At 43.7% G+C, this 19,590-nt stretch overlaps 3 protein-coding genes across 3 annotated transcripts in view; 1 reads left to right on the top strand and 2 right to left on the bottom strand.

Annotated features, from left to right (window-relative positions):
* Positions 1 to 1,369, bottom strand: part of crb1 (crumbs cell polarity complex component 1) — a 21,949-nt gene extending 20,580 nt beyond the window's left edge. The window contains exons 1-2 of the mRNA XM_087830459.1: positions 1,291 to 1,369; positions 649 to 922 (exon numbers count right to left, since the gene is read on the bottom strand). Coding sequence (XP_087686585.1) covers positions 649 to 724 — 76 coding nt within the window. The 5' untranslated portion in view covers positions 725 to 922; positions 1,291 to 1,369. The remainder of the gene's footprint in view (positions 1 to 648; positions 923 to 1,290) is intronic.
* Positions 1,370 to 1,434: 65 nt separating this feature from the next.
* Positions 1,435 to 14,467, top strand: axdnd1 (axonemal dynein light chain domain containing 1). Its single transcript, XM_087830908.1, has 24 exons — positions 1,435 to 1,613; positions 4,667 to 4,821; positions 4,901 to 5,004; positions 5,110 to 5,191; positions 5,270 to 5,355; positions 5,451 to 5,507; positions 5,675 to 5,783; positions 6,102 to 6,223; positions 6,362 to 6,502; positions 6,670 to 6,774; positions 6,888 to 7,008; positions 8,418 to 8,519; positions 8,603 to 8,769; positions 8,862 to 8,931; positions 9,076 to 9,310; positions 9,377 to 9,575; positions 10,875 to 10,968; positions 11,135 to 11,328; positions 11,501 to 11,591; positions 11,687 to 11,830; positions 13,392 to 13,493; positions 13,592 to 13,683; positions 14,095 to 14,234; positions 14,322 to 14,467. Exons 1-24 carry the CDS (start codon positions 1,544 to 1,546, stop codon positions 14,432 to 14,434), a joined length of 2,895 nt encoding a protein of 964 aa, XP_087687034.1. The 5' UTR covers positions 1,435 to 1,543; the 3' UTR covers positions 14,435 to 14,467.
* Positions 14,468 to 15,510: 1,043 nt separating this feature from the next.
* Positions 15,511 to 19,059, bottom strand: nphs2 (NPHS2 stomatin family member, podocin). Its single transcript, XM_006799733.3, has 7 exons — positions 18,642 to 19,059; positions 18,446 to 18,549; positions 18,280 to 18,352; positions 16,824 to 16,906; positions 16,477 to 16,736; positions 16,222 to 16,300; positions 15,511 to 16,091 (listed from the first exon to the last, which is right to left on the bottom strand). Exons 1-7 carry the CDS (start codon positions 18,928 to 18,930, stop codon positions 15,891 to 15,893), a joined length of 1,089 nt encoding a protein of 362 aa, XP_006799796.2. The 5' UTR covers positions 18,931 to 19,059; the 3' UTR covers positions 15,511 to 15,890.
* Between the last annotated feature and the right edge of the window lie 531 nt (positions 19,060 to 19,590).

Raw genomic sequence — 19,590 nt, 5'->3', positions numbered from 1 at the left:
GCTTTTTCATATGCAAATAGGTCCCAGGGGTCTTTGTGTGGACCTATCTGCAGGCCCTTAAATGGCACATGCGTGGCACCTGACATCTCCTGATGCACGTTGCTGGTGTATGCATCTGTTTGTTTCGGTGGTGATAAGAATGCTGCTATTTGGTGTTTTGGACAGGAGCAGAGACAAATAGCATCCTCTTTTGTCCCCCTCCCCAAACCCACCCCCAGTCTTCCCACCCCGTTCATGGGTCACTATGCTACCCCCCATTGTTAGATCTCTTTTAGTCATCTTTAGCTTTTCAATCCTTAGAAAATGTGCAGAGATTAGTGTAGTCAGTGATGTCACCGCTCAGTCTTGTAATTAAAATTCTTAGCATGGTCCGGTTGAAATGCAAGCCCACCAATAAACTCAGATTCAACACAGCTTTCTAAAAGTGCGATTATAATCATGCAGGTTTTCTTGCTGGTTTCTGAGAATGCATTCTAAAAGAATAAATACTAGGATGTAATATTTTATCAGCAGTGTCTGAAACTCACTCTGGTTTCATACTGGACAAGTGCAGAAATCAGGTGCTTGAATATATCGTGACAATAAACTAAACCTCGAGGTAACTAAAACTCAACTCTGACACTAATTGTCTGAAAAGGAGCCACTTACCGTCTGTCGCAACCAGTGATGAGATGAGCAGTGTGCATGAAAGGAACGCAAAATGACGAAAGCGAATTAAATCCATGACAGGAAACCATCCTGTGCGCAAGTCTAGCCATACGCTGCGCTCTTACTGCAGATTGCTCCGTTTCTGCCTCGCAGTAGCGCCGTTGTCAACTCCAGATCCACTTGATGCACACTTCTCTTGCTGGAGCACCACCAAGAGCTCCCATAGCGCAGGAATAATAAAGGCGGCGTGCTGTTCACCGGGGCACAGGCTGGGCTGCACACAGAGCAGTGACAGATCACCACATGGGAGGGCGGTCTCATTAGAGGAAAATAACTTTTCATAAATAACACAATGAATTATAAATATCACAATAGAAATATTCTATTAAATTAAGACCAGTTCCTGAGCCATTAATGAATCAAATGACGAGCCAACGACTTCACATTTTACTTATTTATTTAAAGTTTAATATATATTGATATGTTATAGACTATCAATATATATTATTGATAGTATAGCTTAATATAGAGCGTTAAGCTATACGTGGTGCGATTATTTCATGATAAATGATCAATTAAATCAAACTGTTCTTAAAACACAGAAAATCAAAAATAAACTCGGAAATATTTTTTAATCTTTACATTTTTGATGCTGAGGCGTCAATAAACGTAGAAACATCCCCAAATAAATAAAAGTATTTCTGTTTATTTCACTTCAAACTACAAACGCCCATCCTCCTGAATGAACGCGTTCCCAAGGCAACGCAAACAGGAAGTTGAGGAAGCTCTGAGGGGAGCGAAGAAGACAGCTGTGTTAAACGGACACAAGTGACCGCTCGCTTTTCCGTGTCTCGTCTCCGAGATGTTAGAGTAACGTCCCCGCCGTGACTCCACGATGTCCGCATCAACGGGGGCCAGTTCAGTGCCGAGTTTGTCGACGCCGGAGCGGACACCGGACACCGCAGGTGACGCTAACGGGCACACTGCCGGTGAACGTGATTAGCTTATCGTGACAGTAGCTACTGCCCAGTAACACCTTCATGAATAAGAAACAACACGCTGTCTGTTCGAGCGGGTCCAAGAAAGCGAAACCCTCCGCATGAACTTGGAGTTTCTACATTCAGATCTTTGCATTGAACATTAGTAGGATCAGTCACACACAGTGTTGGTCAAGTTACTTCAAAACAGTAATTAGTTACTAATTACTGATTACTTATTTTCAAGAGTAATTAGTTACTTTATCTCTTAGCTACTATTTAAAAACATGAGACACAACCCGGATACGTCATGAAGCATAAACCTTTCAGCTCCATCTTCTAAAACGGAATCAGATGAAAAAGCTTATTTTTAAAAGCAAAATGAAATAATAAAATATTATTATATTTATTTTATAAATATAATAATATAATATAATAATAATACGCGACAGTCTTTGACATGAAGAAATTTCATTAGCATTTAAACCTATTCCCTGCATATTCCAGCACATAAAATAAAATAATGTTTTGTGTTTACACTCTTTCAAATAGATGCAAGTAAAACAGCCAAAATAAATCAAATCACAGATCCAGCAGCACTGAGTCCTGTCAGGTGGAGGTTTGTCCACAGCGACATGTCAGTGGGAGGATCCGGGGTTTCTCGTGAATGTCACGTTCCCGTGGCAGCGTGCTCGCTGCTCGCTCAGATTTGAAGTTTAATTTTTCGCAGTAGAAAGAAGTTTTCTTCCCAGCAGAGTGCACAGCGGACACTAATGTGTTTGTCACTTTTTACAGCATCAAACTTAAAGTAATGTGATTACTTTCATGCTTTAAACGCTGCATGCTTGTACTCTCTCTGCACGCCATATTATCCATTGTTGATCTGCACACGGACGTCGCTGCCACGAACGTCGCACGCTCGTACGTCGTCATGAGACGCTCACAAACAACATCATGGTTTAGTAACGCAGCGTGCTTACAGGAAAGTAACAGTAATCTAATTACTTTTTGCAACAGTAATCCCTTACTTTACTAGTTGCTTGAAAAAGTAATCAGATTACGTGTTACTGTCCATCTCTGGTCGCACACAATCCCTTCGTCTTGGAGCTGTCTGCAGGCCAGCACCACCGTTTGTAATAATAAATAAAAGTCAGTACTTTTATTCATGCTTTATTTTTTTAACCTTTAGTGTGACTAACATGTTACACCAACACGAACGATGGTGCTAAGGTTTGTGATACTTTATATTTTACTTTATTTTATTTTATTACTGGTGTCATTATTGTGCAGTGAAGAGAGACAGGACCCAAAACCGCAGGAATACAAACTAACACAAGCTAAACAGGGAGGAAACAAGTATAAAGAAACTAAAGACCTGACACACGGAACATGGGAAATGTCACAGATGATACGCCGACGATGCGGCAACAAACAGAGGAAGACGAAGGGCTTAAATACGCAGAGAGATAATGTGGGAATGAGACACAGGAGGAGACACAGCACACGAGACTGTCAAAGTAAAACAGGAAGCAGGACGCACTCACAAAGACACGGACTTGACTGACTGGGGAGACACGGGGAACATGGAGCACAAGAAGAGCACAGAAACCAAGACACTGAAAATGATCAATAATAATGAAATCAAAGACTAATAATTCAACACTGGGTCACAGACTCAGGACCAGTTATGTTGCCTAAAGGCTCGTCTCTCCCAGTATAACTATAACAGTGCAGATGTGCACAACATTTAATGCATTTATTACCAAGTTTCATAAAATTCAACTTGTTCGTTTTTTGCAAATTCTGTCTGCCGACATTAAATAAATGGCTCTGATCACACACTGCAGGATTAAAGTGCAGGTAGCTGATACGTACTGTGGCTTCAGTCACTCCTTGCTTCTTTATATTTTGCTACCAAAGAGCCAGACTTTCTTGTAATTATTTAAGGTAGAATTGAGCGATAGTTCTCCAACTTTTTGAAGGTCTTTACTGGAAGGGTGGATGTCAACAAATGGCTGAGGCCAAAATAGTGGAGTGAAAATCAGTGGAGAAGATCTAAAGGAGTGTTTTGTGTGTTTTTTTGTGTCTTTTATTTCCTAGTTTAATCTGCTTATACTTCTAACTTTATTTATTGCTTCTAGTTTTGCTTGTCTGAGTATTTGGTCCTGTCCCTGTTTGGTCTTGTCTTACCCCTGTGTGTGTTTCCTCCCCAGCATTTCCTGCTTTGTCTTCATGTTTGTCTAGTTGCCTGTTTTCTGCAGTCTGTGTGTGTGTTTGTGTGTTCCCATTATTTCCTGTTTTACTTTGGTAGTCTCCTGTCTGTGTACACCATGTTCTGTTTTGCTTCTCTTACTTTGAAGGCACCCCGTCTCCTGTGTTAGTCCCAGCTGTGTTTCCTGTTCCTGTCTTCTTCTGTCCAGCGTTGCGTTTTTCTGCTTTTCCTAGCGTTCAGCAATAAAGCTGTTTTCGAGTCTGCATTTTGGCTCCTTCCTCCTGCCTGCAGCACACAGGACATGACAGTTTTGTGAATTCAGATTTGAAACTTTTTATTCAAAGCTTCATCAGTATGTACAGAGGAGGTCAGGGGAGATGCACAGCAGTGTCTACATCCATCTGTAAAACACGGTGGAGCTCGTGGTGATGGTGCAGTGGCTGAATCGTCGGTCTTGTCGACGCTGATGGAGTTATCTATGCAACAACGTACTGTCAGAGTTTGATCCACTGTGTAACGCAGTGTGGATCTGATTGGCAACAGCTTCGTTTTTCAGCATGACAGTGATTCTGTGTATTTTTGCACATTTCACTAAATAACTAAACTTATTCTTCCAGCAAAATATCAGGAAATTAGGGGACTAAAGACTTCTGCACAGTACTTGTTGTTTTAAACTTTTTTTACCCAAAGCTGATGTCTCCTTGTTCTTTGTGCGCGATGCAAGAAAATCCAGAACCTTTATTATGCACGTAGACATTTAACAGTGAAACCTAATGTCCCCTAAAATCAGGTCAGAGTTATTAAGCTGATGGGTTTTGATCTTTCTCAGTGGCAGAGCTGGATTTTCAGGTCCCGGTGGAGAGCACCAAGACGCAGCCCGCCGTCACAGGGCAGATCGTCCCACACGAACTTCTGCTCAGTCTAACCTCCACTGTGTGCAAGAGGAGCACACCGGGGCAATCCGCACACGACCGACACTGCGAGGTAGGGTCAAACCCTCTTTTACGTCTACATGACCACACACCAGCTGATATAAAACAACCTGGACTGACTTTGTATGTAGAGCCATGGAATCAGACGCCCTGATGCAGTCTGGCATCATCCGCTCGGACGCAAGAAATACAAACACTTCCTGGAGCAGCCAACATCCCTGACAGGAGCCGGCAGGTCAGTCGGGTTTCTACAAACGTGGAGTTTTGATGATGTTTTATTAGTGCTCAGTTTCTCATCCACATATATTTACTCCTTTCTTTGTGGATGGTGTCCTTACAGGGATATTTCTTTCCTGTGTGACGCCATGGTAACCAGAAAGAAGACGACACTCCTCCCACCAGTTAGTGAAAAGCAGGCGCAGGTGAGCTGCTGCTGTCCATGTGAGCGCGTGCACACGTGCACAGCGTGAGGCGATGATCGCGGACGCTTTGTCTTTCAGAACTTGTGCGTCTCCGACAGTTTTATCCCGGAAGAGTTTCACATGGTGAAAAGTAAAGGAATACGGAGCCTCGAGTTCTACGAGGAGTGAGCTTCACTGTGTTCAGTCTGTGTCGATTATCTCCGTGCATCTGATGCCGCGATCGTGTTTAACGCACAACTTTAACCCGTCTCTTCCACAGCGCGTTCACAGTGCAGCTGAGGGATGAAGAGCAGAGGCTGCGGGTCCTCCCTTCACTGTGAGCTCACAGATATGAATTCCTCTCACTCATAATTAACCTTAAGTGATGTAGTAGAAGAAGTTGACCTGCTGTGTGCCTTTAAGTAGGCGGTGCTTGGCAGGACCAGGGTTAAGGGAGCGTTTAAATGTGTAATATTACACATTTCTGCATATTTTTGTGTCCAGGAGGCCCAGTGGCAGGCTGGAGGCGGTCCAGCTGATGGGGATGATGGACGACATGCTGGAGAAGGCTGGAGTGGATGAGCAGAGCGAGGAGCTGGCTGAGCTTTCACAAGTAGGCAGGCAGAGAAACATATGTAGTCATGCAGCCTTTACGTGGAAAAATGGACCAAACCTCGGAAAATATCAGCCTGCAGCTGCAAATCTGCACATTTACAACCACCTTCACCTCGGGCGTCGCGTCTGACGTCTGCTCTGCTCTAAATCTTTCTGTGTCCTCCTGCTGCCGACTGATCTTTTGTTAACATCGCCATCATAAGTGTAATAGATTTAGAGATTTCAGTATAAAACACAGAGAAGTCAGAATTTGTGGTGCTGCTTGAATATGCGATCGTGTAGAGTGTGAGAAGCCGCACAATGACTTGTCTTCCAGCTGGAGGGTCTGCTCGAGCTCGTGAAGGTCGAGCAAAATATCTACAACATCGTCTTCCACGAACTGATCAGGCAGGTGAGCGTGGGCTGTGCCGAGAGAGGACAGCTGCTCGCCAAACTCAGGTTAGCGGCGCACACGTCAGAGGAAAGGCCGTGAGCGTAACGAGGCTTAAGAACAAAACATGAATGAGACACGAGTCTGCAGTGTTAAATGTAAAAACTGAAATCTTGGTCCAGTAATGAGAGTCTGTGTTTGTTCAGACAGCGCTACCAGTCGCTGCTGGATCGAGTCCCGCGGCGCCTGAAGGCTCTGCACACTGAGGTGGTGGCGCAGCGGGCTCTGGATCGTCGGCTCACAGAGGAGATCCACCACATCAAGTTAACCATTCAGCAGCTTAGCATGTACGTACGATCGGACTGGGGGGTGATCGTGAGTAATATTACCACGTGCTGCTAAAGAGCAAACAAAATATGTTGGACGTTTGATGTTAACGTGCTGATTACAGATGTGCGGATATGAAAATGTGCGTGTATTCATTCCTACCTGTGTGTCTGCGTTGTCTTCATAGGGAACTTTCTAAAATCCGGGACCACGATGCTTTTGTTTCCCACCAGGCGGAGCACGCTCACTGGCAGCTAGCCGAGGCACTCAAACAGACTCGCACCGACTCAAAGTTAGTCCAGAGATCATTACATCGACTGGATGCATTTAAATCCTGAGTTATGAACCTTGTTTTACTGATGATGGATGGTCAACGATTTTTATATATATATATGCTCTTTACAGTGTGGTCCAGGCTTACCATGAGCTGTATGAGCTCCAGAGAGCTCGCCTGGAAGCTCAGCTGATCCACATGACCGAAGACAGAGACTGCTGGAGCCAGTTTACCCTCTGCCTCGCCCTGAAGGTGTGTGAGGTGTCTTTGATTCGACCTGGTCTTACTTTCATTTTAGAGAGAGAAAGATGACGGTTATACCAACTCTATGGTCAGCTCTTTGTGGAGCTCCAAGGCTAACAAAAGAGGAAGTGAATTAAAGGACACAACATGCTCAGTGTAGCTTTCCCCTCAGCATTTCATCCATAGTAATACTTATACCAGTATATCAACCAATATGTCCCAACCACACAAGCTACATATATATATAGATAGATATATGTGGATTTACAAAACCTGATTGATTTTTTTTTAAAAGTAATGAATAGATGCTTCAACCATCCACCCTTTTGAGCTTCCTCCAAAGGGTGGATGGCCTCGCCCTTAGATAGGGTGAGAAGTTCAGCATCTAGGAGGGGCTCAGAGTAGAGCCGCTGCTCCTCCACATCGAAAGGAGCCAGTTGAGGTGGTTCGGGCATCTGACAAGGATGCCTCCTGGGCACCTCCTGGGCGAGGTGTTCCTAGGATGTCCCACTGGGAGGAGGCCCCGGGGCAACGCCTGTGTGTTCCCCCGACAAGCTGGAGGAGGTGGCTGGGGAGAGAGAGGTCTGGGCTTCTGTGCTTAGGCTCCTGCCCACGCGACCCGGCCCCGGATAAGCAGAAGAAGATGGATGAAGGATGGATGGGAGAAACTGCTGTACACAGTGTTATTGGTGGTGGTGTAGCACAGTTTATCCATCAGAGGGCATTTTGCAGCTGTTCGCAGCATTGGTTTGGAAACAACAACCAGCTGATCATAGAAGTCGAGTAGAACGTAAACGTATTGTAGTGGCGGCACTCCGTCTCTATTTCACTCTTCTGTACCACCTTTAGGAGTCAGTCCGGCAACATGCATTCGAAACGCGAGCAAGTCCAGGTACTTTTCTTGCAAAAAGATGTTTATTGAAACTTTTAATTTACATGGCAAGACTCGGTCAAAAAACTGTTGCTTCCAGCTTATCCGACTCCCCAACTACGTAATTACAGCGTGCCGGAAGCCCAAAATACTAAAAAGCGCATTAGAATGTCACACTTTTATATTCTATACCTTTAACAAAACAGTATTTTAAGATCAACTAGAAATTATATTCTTAACATCAAACATGTATATTTCTCCTCTAATCATTTTACCAGTACCAATAAAATTAACCTTTAATTGGCTCTTACACGTATATTCCAAGACTTAAGATGATTTTGTAACTTTGCTGTCATGTTATCTTAGCAAGGACTCATGAATAACTACACATAACAAATGCAATGAAAATCTGTTTGTTTCATGTGTCTGAAAGTAAAATCTCCAAATATGGTCTAAAAGTTGTTTATCACTCAGACTCTAATATTTAAAGTGCTCAAAGACACAAAGTCAGAAACAGCAGTAATATGAAGCTTTTTATTTCTGTCAGGTGATCAGTGTGAAGAAGCTGCATCTGGTTAGTCAGCTGCATATCAGTGAGCAGAGCTGGTTCAAGACCGCAGAGCACTGCATCCTGTTCCTCACATCTAAGGTAAAAATGTGAATCTTTACTTTTATAAGTAGCCCTGCTGGTTCAGTTAGACTGCGGCTGTAACAGCGACCCTCCTGCTGCAGGACACAGAGTGCATTAACATCATCATGGAGAGCACAGACTACTGGAGGAAGCAGCTGGCTGCTTTCATGGCCCAGCTGAAGCAGACTGAACACGCCCACTGTGCACAGATCAGTGCCATCCAGCAAGGCATCAACAAGTGGCTTTCCTTCTGCTCCTCAGATAATAAGTAAGGACAGTTAAAATCCCCCCGTGCAACTTTCCCTGACACCTTACAGTCACTGTGTGATTCTCCAACGCTACGTTTCCTCCTCTCTCAAGGCTTCCTGAACCCAAATATGACAAAACATCAGTGGAAGAGATTCATGCCGATTTGCAGCAGTGGTCAAATGTAAGGCTTGTGTGTCTCACCTTTGTCATAGTTTTTTAATTGGAGATGAACAAACCAGAGTCGTCTGCACAGGTGTTTGTGAGCGGTGACGTAGAGGCGATGACGCCACATGATTAAACACCGGGAAACATTTGTTTTGTCTAGATGTTAGCACTGCTGTGTGAACACTACCAAGGCGAGAAACAGCTGAACTGCCAGCAGACACTTGGTGAACTTGGTGATATCCAGGAAAGATGGCTGAATATGAGCCTGCAGCTCTTTAGTAGACACCCTTCAGCTGACGGGGGACCTCCTGAAGGCCAGCACGCCCAGACAGAACTGGACAACGAGCTGTGCGAGCTCCTCGGAGAGCTGGACGTTCAAGTGAATGGAGACAATGGTGAGAGAATGACACGGGTTAATCATTCTTGAAATATGGATAGACTACTGAATGATGCTGTTGCAGGGCTCCATGGAAATGTGATGTCACTGCACGGTCTGATGGAGTCCTGGGGATCCAAACTTGCCGCGGTGATTGAAGATCCCGAAAAGATGGCGGTCTCTGATTGGTTAGAGCTGGAGAGAGCGCTGCACAGCTGGAAGAGTTTGGCTGACGAAGCTTTTCGGCACTTCTCCAACAAAACGGACAATAAACCGGATACTTCGTGAGTGCGGCTCCATAACATAAATAACTTTGAGAAAGACCGTTTTTGTACTTTTGCCTTGAAAATTGGATTTTAAGTCAAGCAATCAAGATGTGATTTTGCATCAACACTCTAAGAATTACAAGCAGTTTTCAGAGGTGGGACCAAGTCATTGTTTTGCAAGTCTCAAGTAATGTCAGGCAAGTCAGAGTCGAGTCTCAAGTCACTGGTGTAAAAGTCCGAGTAAAGTCACGAGTCTGAAACTTTGAATTTCAAGTCCTTTCGAGTCTTTAAAAGAAATGAAAAAAGCATGTTGCAGTTATGCTAAATGTAAATATTAGACCATGTGATTTTTAAATCTGTGTTTTTCTCAACACATGACAAAATAGTGAACTTAGAAAATATACACAAATTGTGAAATTGCACTTCTATAAAATGCAGCTCAATTAAACTTCGCTCCAAGAATAATTTTCAGCGACAGTTCTGAGATAAGCTGCATGTTATTCTTGGATGCGCTTGTAGGGCCGGCTTTAAAATCGCATGACAAAAATATCATACACATTAAAAAAAACCTGTATCACCAACGTAGCCTGGACAACATTTGCTAGTTAGATGAAGTCAGCAAAAGAGAAGCACTACCTACTGTTCTTTATGCAACTTCAACTGTCGGAGAAAGTTGAAGTTGTTCCATCTCTGTCTGTGATTCTCTTCTTGCATGTTTTGCATGTTGCATTTCGGTTTTTTGTTGACTACTTCATAGTTTATGTACCTCAAAAAAATAACATTTTTTTTTTCTTTTTAAAAGAAATATGGTTAATTTGATTGGCTGTGCTACAGCTCACGCACACATACGTACGGAGTGTGGTTTGAATAAATGATGCACACTTTCTATATAATATGCGTGTAAAATTTTATATTTGGGGTGAAATATCAAGTCTTTTCAAGTAAACCGGTTCAAGTCCAATTCAAGTCCCAGGTCATTGGTGTAAAAGTCCAAGTCAAGTCACAGTGTTAGAACATTTTTTCAAGTCAAGTTTAAAGTCATAAAATTAATGACTCGAGGCCACACCTCTGGCAGTTTCACACACAGTCCCATTTTCTCAAAGTGAATTAGACAAATTAACAGAATTTTTAAAATGAGCATTTTTTTTATTCTTATATGAAAAAAATCTGCAGACTTTTTGCAGTTTGGCAGAGAGGGAAACGAATCGAACTTGTAGAAAAATTCAACCTGATGTGTTTTCGTGCTGAAATCCAAACACTTGTAGTCGTTTACGGCGGTTCTGAAATTTGCTTCTTTGTGCGTGTTTGTTAAAACAGCGCAGAGGCAGAAAAGCTGTTTGACAAAATCCAGGCGTTTGTAACCAACCTGTCGGACTTCACTGAGGGGGAGAACTTTAGGCTCCATGAAGAAGTGAGTACCGGGCATGCTCAGTAACACCATATTTACATATTCTGCTGTCTTTTAAGTGTATTTGTGTTAAATTGGAACTCACACACGAGCCCCATGAATACGGTGCTCAGGCACAGCAGCTGTTTGTAGGAGATGATCTGAGTCTGGATGTTTTCTTTGCTACCAGATCAGATCTGTTCACGTGGCTCAGACTCGGTGGATGTTAGAGCTCTTACTCCTTGTGGTTCCCAACCACAGCGAGGAGGAAAACCAAGAAGAAGAACCCCACCGGTACATTCCAGAAATTTCACAGGAAACTCTGGATGAGGATGCCCAGATGCTGGCTGAGAAGCTGGATCGCTTGTCCAGCTACATCACCAGGTATCAGAAGCTGTTGTAAATATTTTATTAGTTATTTCACAGTAACTGTGTGATAAAATAAATCTCTTTAACAGTAAAATAACAACACACGAACCAACTCGAGCAGGTTACGTACTTTTAAACGTTAAAGTAACTTTACATTTAAATCAAACTCATCTGAAAATGTTGTTAGTTCGTGCAGCCTGGTCCTGGAGGAGCAGGTTCACCTGAACACGCTGTCAGCTCAGGCTCAGAATGACATGAACGAGTTCAAAAAGCTGCAGGTAAACACACCTCAGGCACACATGCACTATCACTTGTAACATTGGGGCGGGGTCAGTAATAGTTTTGCAATGTCAACTGTGATTGGTGTCGTCAGAGGGAGTGTGGTGATTGGGTGGAGACCTGCAGGATACTGCTCACAGGTGTTAAAGGTGCTCCCGTGGAGCTGCCCGTCACGCCACCTGCACCCGTTTCCAGCAGTGGCGTCTCGGACTGTCCAGCAGGCGGTGCGGAGGCTGTGGTGAGGATCCAACTCGAATACGCACACGTTTGGTAGATTTTTTGGGATCTGTGAAGTAGGTGGTAAGTGAGCTGACTCCACGGACATTTTGGAGGAGATGAGCAGTTTATTTACTGTGACCTCCATCATATGTGAAACTTAACAAAACTCACCTTAGATTAACTTATTTAACAAAACTCTAAACCCACATGGAGTCAGTGACACGGCTCACCTCTCCTCCTTCATCTGCGTCAAGCTGAGACTGACCGAGCTGCCAATTTACCTTCAGTTAGTTTAGTACCACCAGCTGGAGCTCAACACAAATGACTGAGAATTACATGAAGCTCCCCACATTAACACATTTACACAACTAAACGGCTCCATGTAAGAAACAATATGCAACAGATCCCTTTGCATCCTGACACAAACAAAAAAAAAAACCCTCCTCCTGGTTTAACCTGGATTATTTTTTATTAATTATTAATTTTATAATATTATTTATTATCAGTACTTTAAAAATCAGGAAACGCTGGGCGGGTCTTTCCCACAGCTGACCTACATGAAGACTGAAAACAAAGAAACAATGTAAGTATGCACACACGAGTTAATCCTGCAACATAATAAAATATAAAGAAACATGTGAGTGTTTGCTTTCATTTGCCGGCAACATAACGCTCACACAAAGCCGGGATAGTAAGTGTAGCAGTGTTACTTTAGCAAATAAATATACAGAGAGAATAATAATAATGTTCTTCATGTGCAAAAGTCGATATCGTGGAACAACTGGTGTCACAGGTGGGTGAAGAACAAACAGGTATTTTTAGTAACAGAAGAATTTTATTATAGTCAAGATCACATCTGTGTGTGTGTGTGTGTGGCAAGGTGTTTCTGCGCAGTGTACCAGGGGCACGGAGAAAAGTTGTCATACCATAGGCACGAGGAGTGTGTGTGTGTGTGCGTGCCCTTATGGGGACAAAATCGTGGTCCCCACGAGTTTGAAAGCATTTTTCAGACTCAAAATGTGGTTTTAGTGTCAGTGTTCGGGGTTAAGCATTCATTCTTATTTGCTGACAAAAAGACATTTCAGACAAAGAAAATTTCTTGGCTGCTGAAAGACACGAAACAAGAGTTTTGTCAACTGGAGTGTTAATAGCAAGATTATGGAGCTTTGTGTGACACAAAATGAGTGAATTAAATTGACACTTGTGGAATTTAAGGAGTTTTACAAACCTTTAACCTACTAAGACCCGAACTCTTCCACGACATGGATTTTTAATTTCTCTTTGATATTTGGTCATATTGGGGCCCGATGAATGTAAAAACAAAGAATTACCAGATTTTTTTTTTACTTTTTTTTAAAGAAAAATAAGAGCCACAAATGAGGATATTCATTTAAATTTCGATAGAACAGTAGCAGTATAATGTCCTCGTAAGTGGATATCAGGCCCAAGTAGAGCAAAATTGAGTATTTTGGTCTAAATAACCCAAAATGTGATGTCTTCATATGTGGACGCAGGTCCTAGGGGGTTATAATCGAATTGTATTAAGCAGGATGACTAAAAATGTTGTTTTTGTCCTGTAGGGGGAGCAAACAGTTTGTGAGAGCCCTGTGCTGAATCTCATCAATTATGATGGAAACGTTGCACAAAGGAAGCTTGGAGCGCGCAGTGTCCAGCTAGAAAGGGTCAGACAATTGAAGTATACATTTTTATGTTGTTGTCAGTTTGCATTGAGCTGAACAGCCCGTGTGTCTGTACCTGTAACCACCTCTGTGTCTGTCAGATGGGCGAGCTGGTCGTGTCTCCAGTGACAGACGATAACCAGAAAGCTTTCAAGGATCTGACCACAGTAGGATTACTGCAGCAAGAACTGCAGTGAGTGCATTTTCTAAATAATGTTTGGACGAATTATGTTTCATGGATATTCCTGAAAATATGCCTTTAGTCTTCTTCATTGTAACCTCGCTCTGCTGTTTTCATATGAATGCACACGATACTCTGTAAAAGTCCAGGAATCCCACACAACTATTCCTGAACTGCTCAGAAATGAAAAGAAAGCTTCCCCGTGAGAGTTCAGGCCCTGTTGAAGTATAAAGTATCTGCTTAAACAAAATTATAATAATAATTATAAAAATCTGGCTCCTTCGGGTGCCTCAAGACCTCGGCCCAATACTGTATCTTTGTACACAATTTTTTGAAAGCACTACTTTAAACTATTGCTATAAACTATAAAACATCCATCAGTCTACGCATGCATGCATCCATCGGCTTACTTTCCCTCTTTAGTGATTCTGAGGTGCGAGCGCAGATTGCGGAGAAGCGAGCCCTCGAAGCCGAGGAGGCTCTGCAGGAAGCACTGAAGAAGATTAAAGACCTGGAGAGACAACTGCAGGGTCGCCCCAGCGTGGAGCCCCCCAGTACTGAAGGTGCAGATTAATCAGCTGATAAACAGAGACAGTGACACAGCACATACGCATCGAGGTGGTTCATGTCTTTACTGGTTTATGTTTCAGAAAAAAAGAAAACGCCGCCGCCTTCACCGCAACCAGAAACGACACCAACTCCTCGGAAGAAAACGGCAACCGCAGTCAAACCAACGAGCAGCAGCAGAAAGACCAAGAAATGATGATCGGACCATCGGACGTCTCTGTTTATTTTAACCAGCGTTAAATACTTTTTTGGTTTACATGTGAACAGGAGGGAAGTTTAACAGACACATAAAAACATCACTGACCATCGATGGTGCCCAGTTTTTGAGTATTTATTCCCAGGCTGACGATCCTGTCCAACTCCAGGCCTCGAGGGCCGGTGTCCTGCAGGGTTTAGATGTGTCCTTGATCCAACACAGCTGATTTAAATGTCTAAATGACCTCAACATGTGTTGCTGGCTGTATCCCAATTCAGGGTCTGCAGCCTTAAAGTACGCAGCCTTAACGATCCTCAAGGGCCGCGTACTTAAAGACCGCTAAGGCCGGAAGTGCGAGGCTTGTGCAATGGGACGGTCTAGCCTCCGTTGCGCTGCCCAGGTTGCCTAGCAACCATGATACTAACAGCTGGAAACGTTTCATACAGCTTTGTTTGACAGAAATGAAGGAGAAAATCTTTTGTTCATTTGTTTGTTTCTACATGAGCTTTGATCATTCTCTGATTAAGCTCAGCTATTGGACGGCGTATATTTTAAAGTAAAGGCTTTAAAACCAAGTTAGTACAAACGTCACTAATGTCACATGACTTTGCCGACATGTGGCCAACAGGAATGTTTTAATGTTCTTCGTTATTAAACATTTGCACATAAATAAGTGACATAATATTCAGTACTTAAAGTTTACTCTTCGGGCGCCCCTCATCCGCTGTTTTTTTTTCGGCAAAATTATCCACACCCACCGCCGCGCTATGCATTCTGGGATATGTTGGGCCACGAAGTCTACACTGCCACGTCCTTAAAATTCAGGGAAATGAAGGACGCATTTGAGGGCCGCATTTCGAGCAGCCTTTGAATTGGGACAGCCTTCGTCACGTCGCTGTGACGTAATCGGCCTTAAAATGCGGCCTTTAAGGATGCAGACCCTGAATTGGGACACAGCCGAAGTTCTCCAGAGGCCTGGTAATGAACTCATCCTGTGATTCAGGTGTGTTGGCCCAGGTTGAGCTCTAAAACCTGCAGGACACCGGCCCTCGAGACCTGGAGTTGGACACCTCTGGACTTCATGAAGAAGACAAATAGCACTTGAGCATGATATTATTTAGAGGCTTGCTGTGGCTTAGTTTAATCCTATCATATGTGTTTCAAGTGTGGATGAAGGCACGTTTATTTCTGCATCCTTCTGGAAATAAAGATTTGTGTGTTTCCTGTTGCATGAAGTAACACTCCTTTGTTGCACTGACCAATCAGGCTGAACTCGGATTTGATTGCACATTTTACAGTTTGATTATTTGCAGTCAACAAGACATTAAAGGACACATTTGAGGTTCCTTTATTGTGTTTGCCTTTCTTTTCTACACATAATCATCAGTTTAAATACAGCAGAAACTCTAAAGTCAGTAGTGTGAAGAGTTCACCTGAGTTTAACATGAATGAAGCTTCACATCATTGGCGAGTCTGTGTCTGGCTCCTCAGGTGACACCCCGCCCTCCCCCTCCACGCACGGGGGAGGAGGGGGAGGTAGGGGTGACACGTCGGAGTTGAGGCTCGGAGGGAAAGGCAGGACCAAGGCCGGTTGAAGGTGACGGAGGGAAGCCCGAAATCCATCCCAGGCAGCCACCTCACTTTCTGCTGCTTTCACCTGTAGAAGAGAACGGCTCGTGGATGTTTTCATCAGTAATGTTGTGGAGAGTAGAGACGGACGTTTGGAGCACACGGGTTCAAAGTTGCTGTTTTACAAATAGTGTGTGAAAACCGATGTGAGCTCTTACTTTGATCTGCTGCTGTCTCTTGGCCTCGGCAGCGGCAGCCAGGCTCTGCTGCAGCTCCACAGGAAAACTGAGCTCGTCTCTGACAACAAGCACAACCCAGCCTGGTCAGCGTGGTCTTCCAACAACAAGTTAGTATTTCTTTAGATTCTGCCAAAATAAAGCTAAAGCTGCTTTGCTTTGACTTCCAGTTAATGAACGTCTGCAGTGAAGGAAAAAAAGATGAATTACAGAGGAAGGAGAAATGTTTGGTCTTACATGTCTGCCCTCTCCACCCTGACGCCCCAGCGACAAGCGAAGGAGTCGACCGTTGCTTGTATCTGCTCCCCGATCTTCCGCCTGTGCAGCAGGACGTGGCTGAATGTTTGCTGGGCCAGGACGTCTCTGACTGCTGCCTGGACCAGACTCTGCAGCACTGCGGTCAGACTGGACACAGCTGAGCTGCACAGTGCCACGTTCTCTATCTGGTAATAACACACCGCGCTCAGCTCCGGCCTCACCAAGTCCTTCGTCACCACCTGCGTACAAACATATGAGAACACACATGTCGCGATTCCAAACGGGAATATTTAAATATGCGATGCAGTGCGTGTCTGTTTCTGTACCACGTGAGGAGGAACCTTCAACATCTTCAGTCGGATGTCAACTTTGTGACACACGTCGAGAAGTGGGAGGTGGAAAAAAAGGCCTGAAGAGGAAGAAAGACACAGGGGCAGTGTTGGGAAGGTTACTTTTAAAATGTATTCCATTACAGATTACAGATTACATGCCCCAAAATATATTCTGTAACGTATTCCGTTACGTTACTCAATGAGAGTAACGTATTCTGAATACTTTGGATTACTTAATATATTATCATGCTGTTTACAACTACATGAATGTACTATTGCTGTGATTTATTACTGTTACTGAAGGTCCGCGGCTCCGAACCGTAGTAAAGGGACCTCTGGCTAATACGGTGGGTTCTGTGTCGGCTCGTAGCTGAAAACTAGCTTTACTTTGTTGTCTGGGTCAACTTTGCTAGCAGAGACAGAGAGAGGCGTTGAAAGGCTGCTCCAACAGAACTTATTGTTTCAGAGGAAAACACGAACACGGTGTACAGTCGAGTCTTAATAGCTTACTTACAGCTGGGCTCGTCAGGCTCTCTTCTTGGCTGCAGTGGTTATTATTATATTTACATGCTTCCAGCTCCCGTTTCTGCTCGATGACAGCTCGTACTTTTCCTTTTTCTCCCTCCCTCGCTCACAGACACATAACGGGTATGGCAGTCCATTCTCCCTGCAGCACGGACTACACTGCCCATGATGCTACATTCTTTAGAGCTATACCTGTAGCATTCTGCCTGTTAGCTTAGCACAGCAACAACAAAAAGACCTCTCTCACCCAGGAAACACGCAGAGAGAGAGCGTCGCCCTGTAACCATGGCAACCGTAACGCTGCCTGGAACAACAGAACGTAGCTGTCAAACAAAACCCAAACAGTCCTGACCCGCCACAATATGAAACAGGGAAGTACCGCCGTGTAATCCATTTATTTCAACAAAGTAACTGTATTCTAAATACCACCTTTTTAAACGGTAACTGTAACGGAATACAGTTACTCATATTTTGTATTTTAAATACGTAACGGCGGTACATGTATTCCGTTACTCCCCAACACTGCACAGGGGACACTGGGTGTCACACTAGTGAAGTTTCTCATGAGCTGCGATTCATAATACGTTCTCGACCCTCACACAGGCTGCTGTCTGGAAGCAAATATTTCTAATCGTATCCTTCCTGGTAGCTCCTAATGAAAATCTTAGCATCCTCAGCTCCGCCTCTTGTCGTCTTGTCAGCGCCATCGTCTCACTGCGGTCTTCCAACCATTAAACTCATCACCGCCTATCCACCGTCCGCTCTCTCGTCTCCATTTCTCTTCTGCACTGCCCGTTGCTTTGAATGGTAAAGCCCAGGTATTTAAATTCACTCCCTTACTACCTCCACTCCTTGGATGTCGATCTTTCCATAAATAGATAAAAATAAAGTATAAATAAAAAATAAGAATGAAATCTGGGCCGACCTGGTCCTCTGGGTTTTCCACGCAGTAGGTGACCCAGTCTGAAGATCACAGCTCTTTCGTGTTCCCTCACTACCTGTGAATCAACATGTGGTCATCAACACAAAGCGGTCAGCCTATCTTCTAAAGACATGTCAGATCTTTGCAGGATCAGAGGTTTAGTTCGTACTTTGACACAGAACCAGATGGAAAGAGGGAAGAAGAGGAGAACCAGAGCCAAGACAAAGACCATCAGCATCCACTCACAGACTCCCAGCTTCTTGTGCTTCAGACCTGAAAAGATCAACAGTCTTTCATGAAGACGTCTCATCACACTTTCAGATATGAAAAACATATATTTAAAAAATAAAAACACTTTGACTCACTGTCATCCTGCTCTGCTGCTTCCAGGAGCGCCACATTCTCATCCTTGACTTCATTATCTCTCACACTGTCTATATCCACCACCGTTGATTTCAACTTCACGTCTGTCTCTTGCTCCATCTTCCCCACATGCGTCCCCAGCTTCTCTTTCCTCACCGATGATGCTTCAGAGAGCTGCTCCACCTTCGGCTTCCTCTGAGGATTCCTCCTTGGAGCCTCTGAAGTTCCCCTGTCCCTCTCCTTCCTGGCCGTCATTCTGGATCTTGATGGGTGATTGGAGGACTTCTCCATGCTGGCTGCATGCTCTGCAGAAAAATTGGAGGGATTTCTTCCTTGTTTTCTTTTTTTCCAGGTTAAAGAAAAATAAATTTTGTGATTACTGGGAGATGCTTCCCCTCTCGCTGGATGACTGATCAGCAGTACTGCTGTCTACTGTGGAGATGGGACAGAGTCTGTCCCTGTAATTAAAGCTGGGAGCGTGGGAGTACAGGACAACAGTGAGGGGTGTCCTTACCACACTCTTTTTTTAAATTGTATGCCAGTAAACCTTTGCTTTGCCAGTAAGACCATCCAACTCTCCCTTTTCCCCATAGAGGGCCCATTAAAGACAGACATAGGCTTTATTAATCCCACACTGGGGAATTTCACATGTTACAGCAGCAAGAATGAAATTAATTCGAGATAAACTACAAAAATAACAACTTGAAAAACATAAATAAGAACAAATGTTTTAGCGAAAATTCTATTCAAGTTATAAAATGATAAAACTGATGCAGCATCAAGGGTTTGACTTTTTTAAATCCACACATTTTCCTCTGGAGATAAAAAGATAAAAGAAAAAACATCTATACATGTTTGTTTATGGTCCACTAAGACTCCACTAATTAATGTGTGGCCTGCAGTGTAAAGCTGAATTTAATGCCGTCAATATTTAACCACATGCATGCAAAT

Source organism: Neolamprologus brichardi, chromosome 17 (genome assembly GCF_056152115.1).
Source record: "Neolamprologus brichardi isolate AB-2024 chromosome 17, ASM5615211v1, whole genome shotgun sequence".
In the NCBI taxonomy this organism is placed as follows: domain Eukaryota; kingdom Metazoa; phylum Chordata; class Actinopteri; order Cichliformes; family Cichlidae; genus Neolamprologus; species Neolamprologus brichardi.
This window is presented reverse-complemented; position numbering and strand designations above follow the sequence as displayed.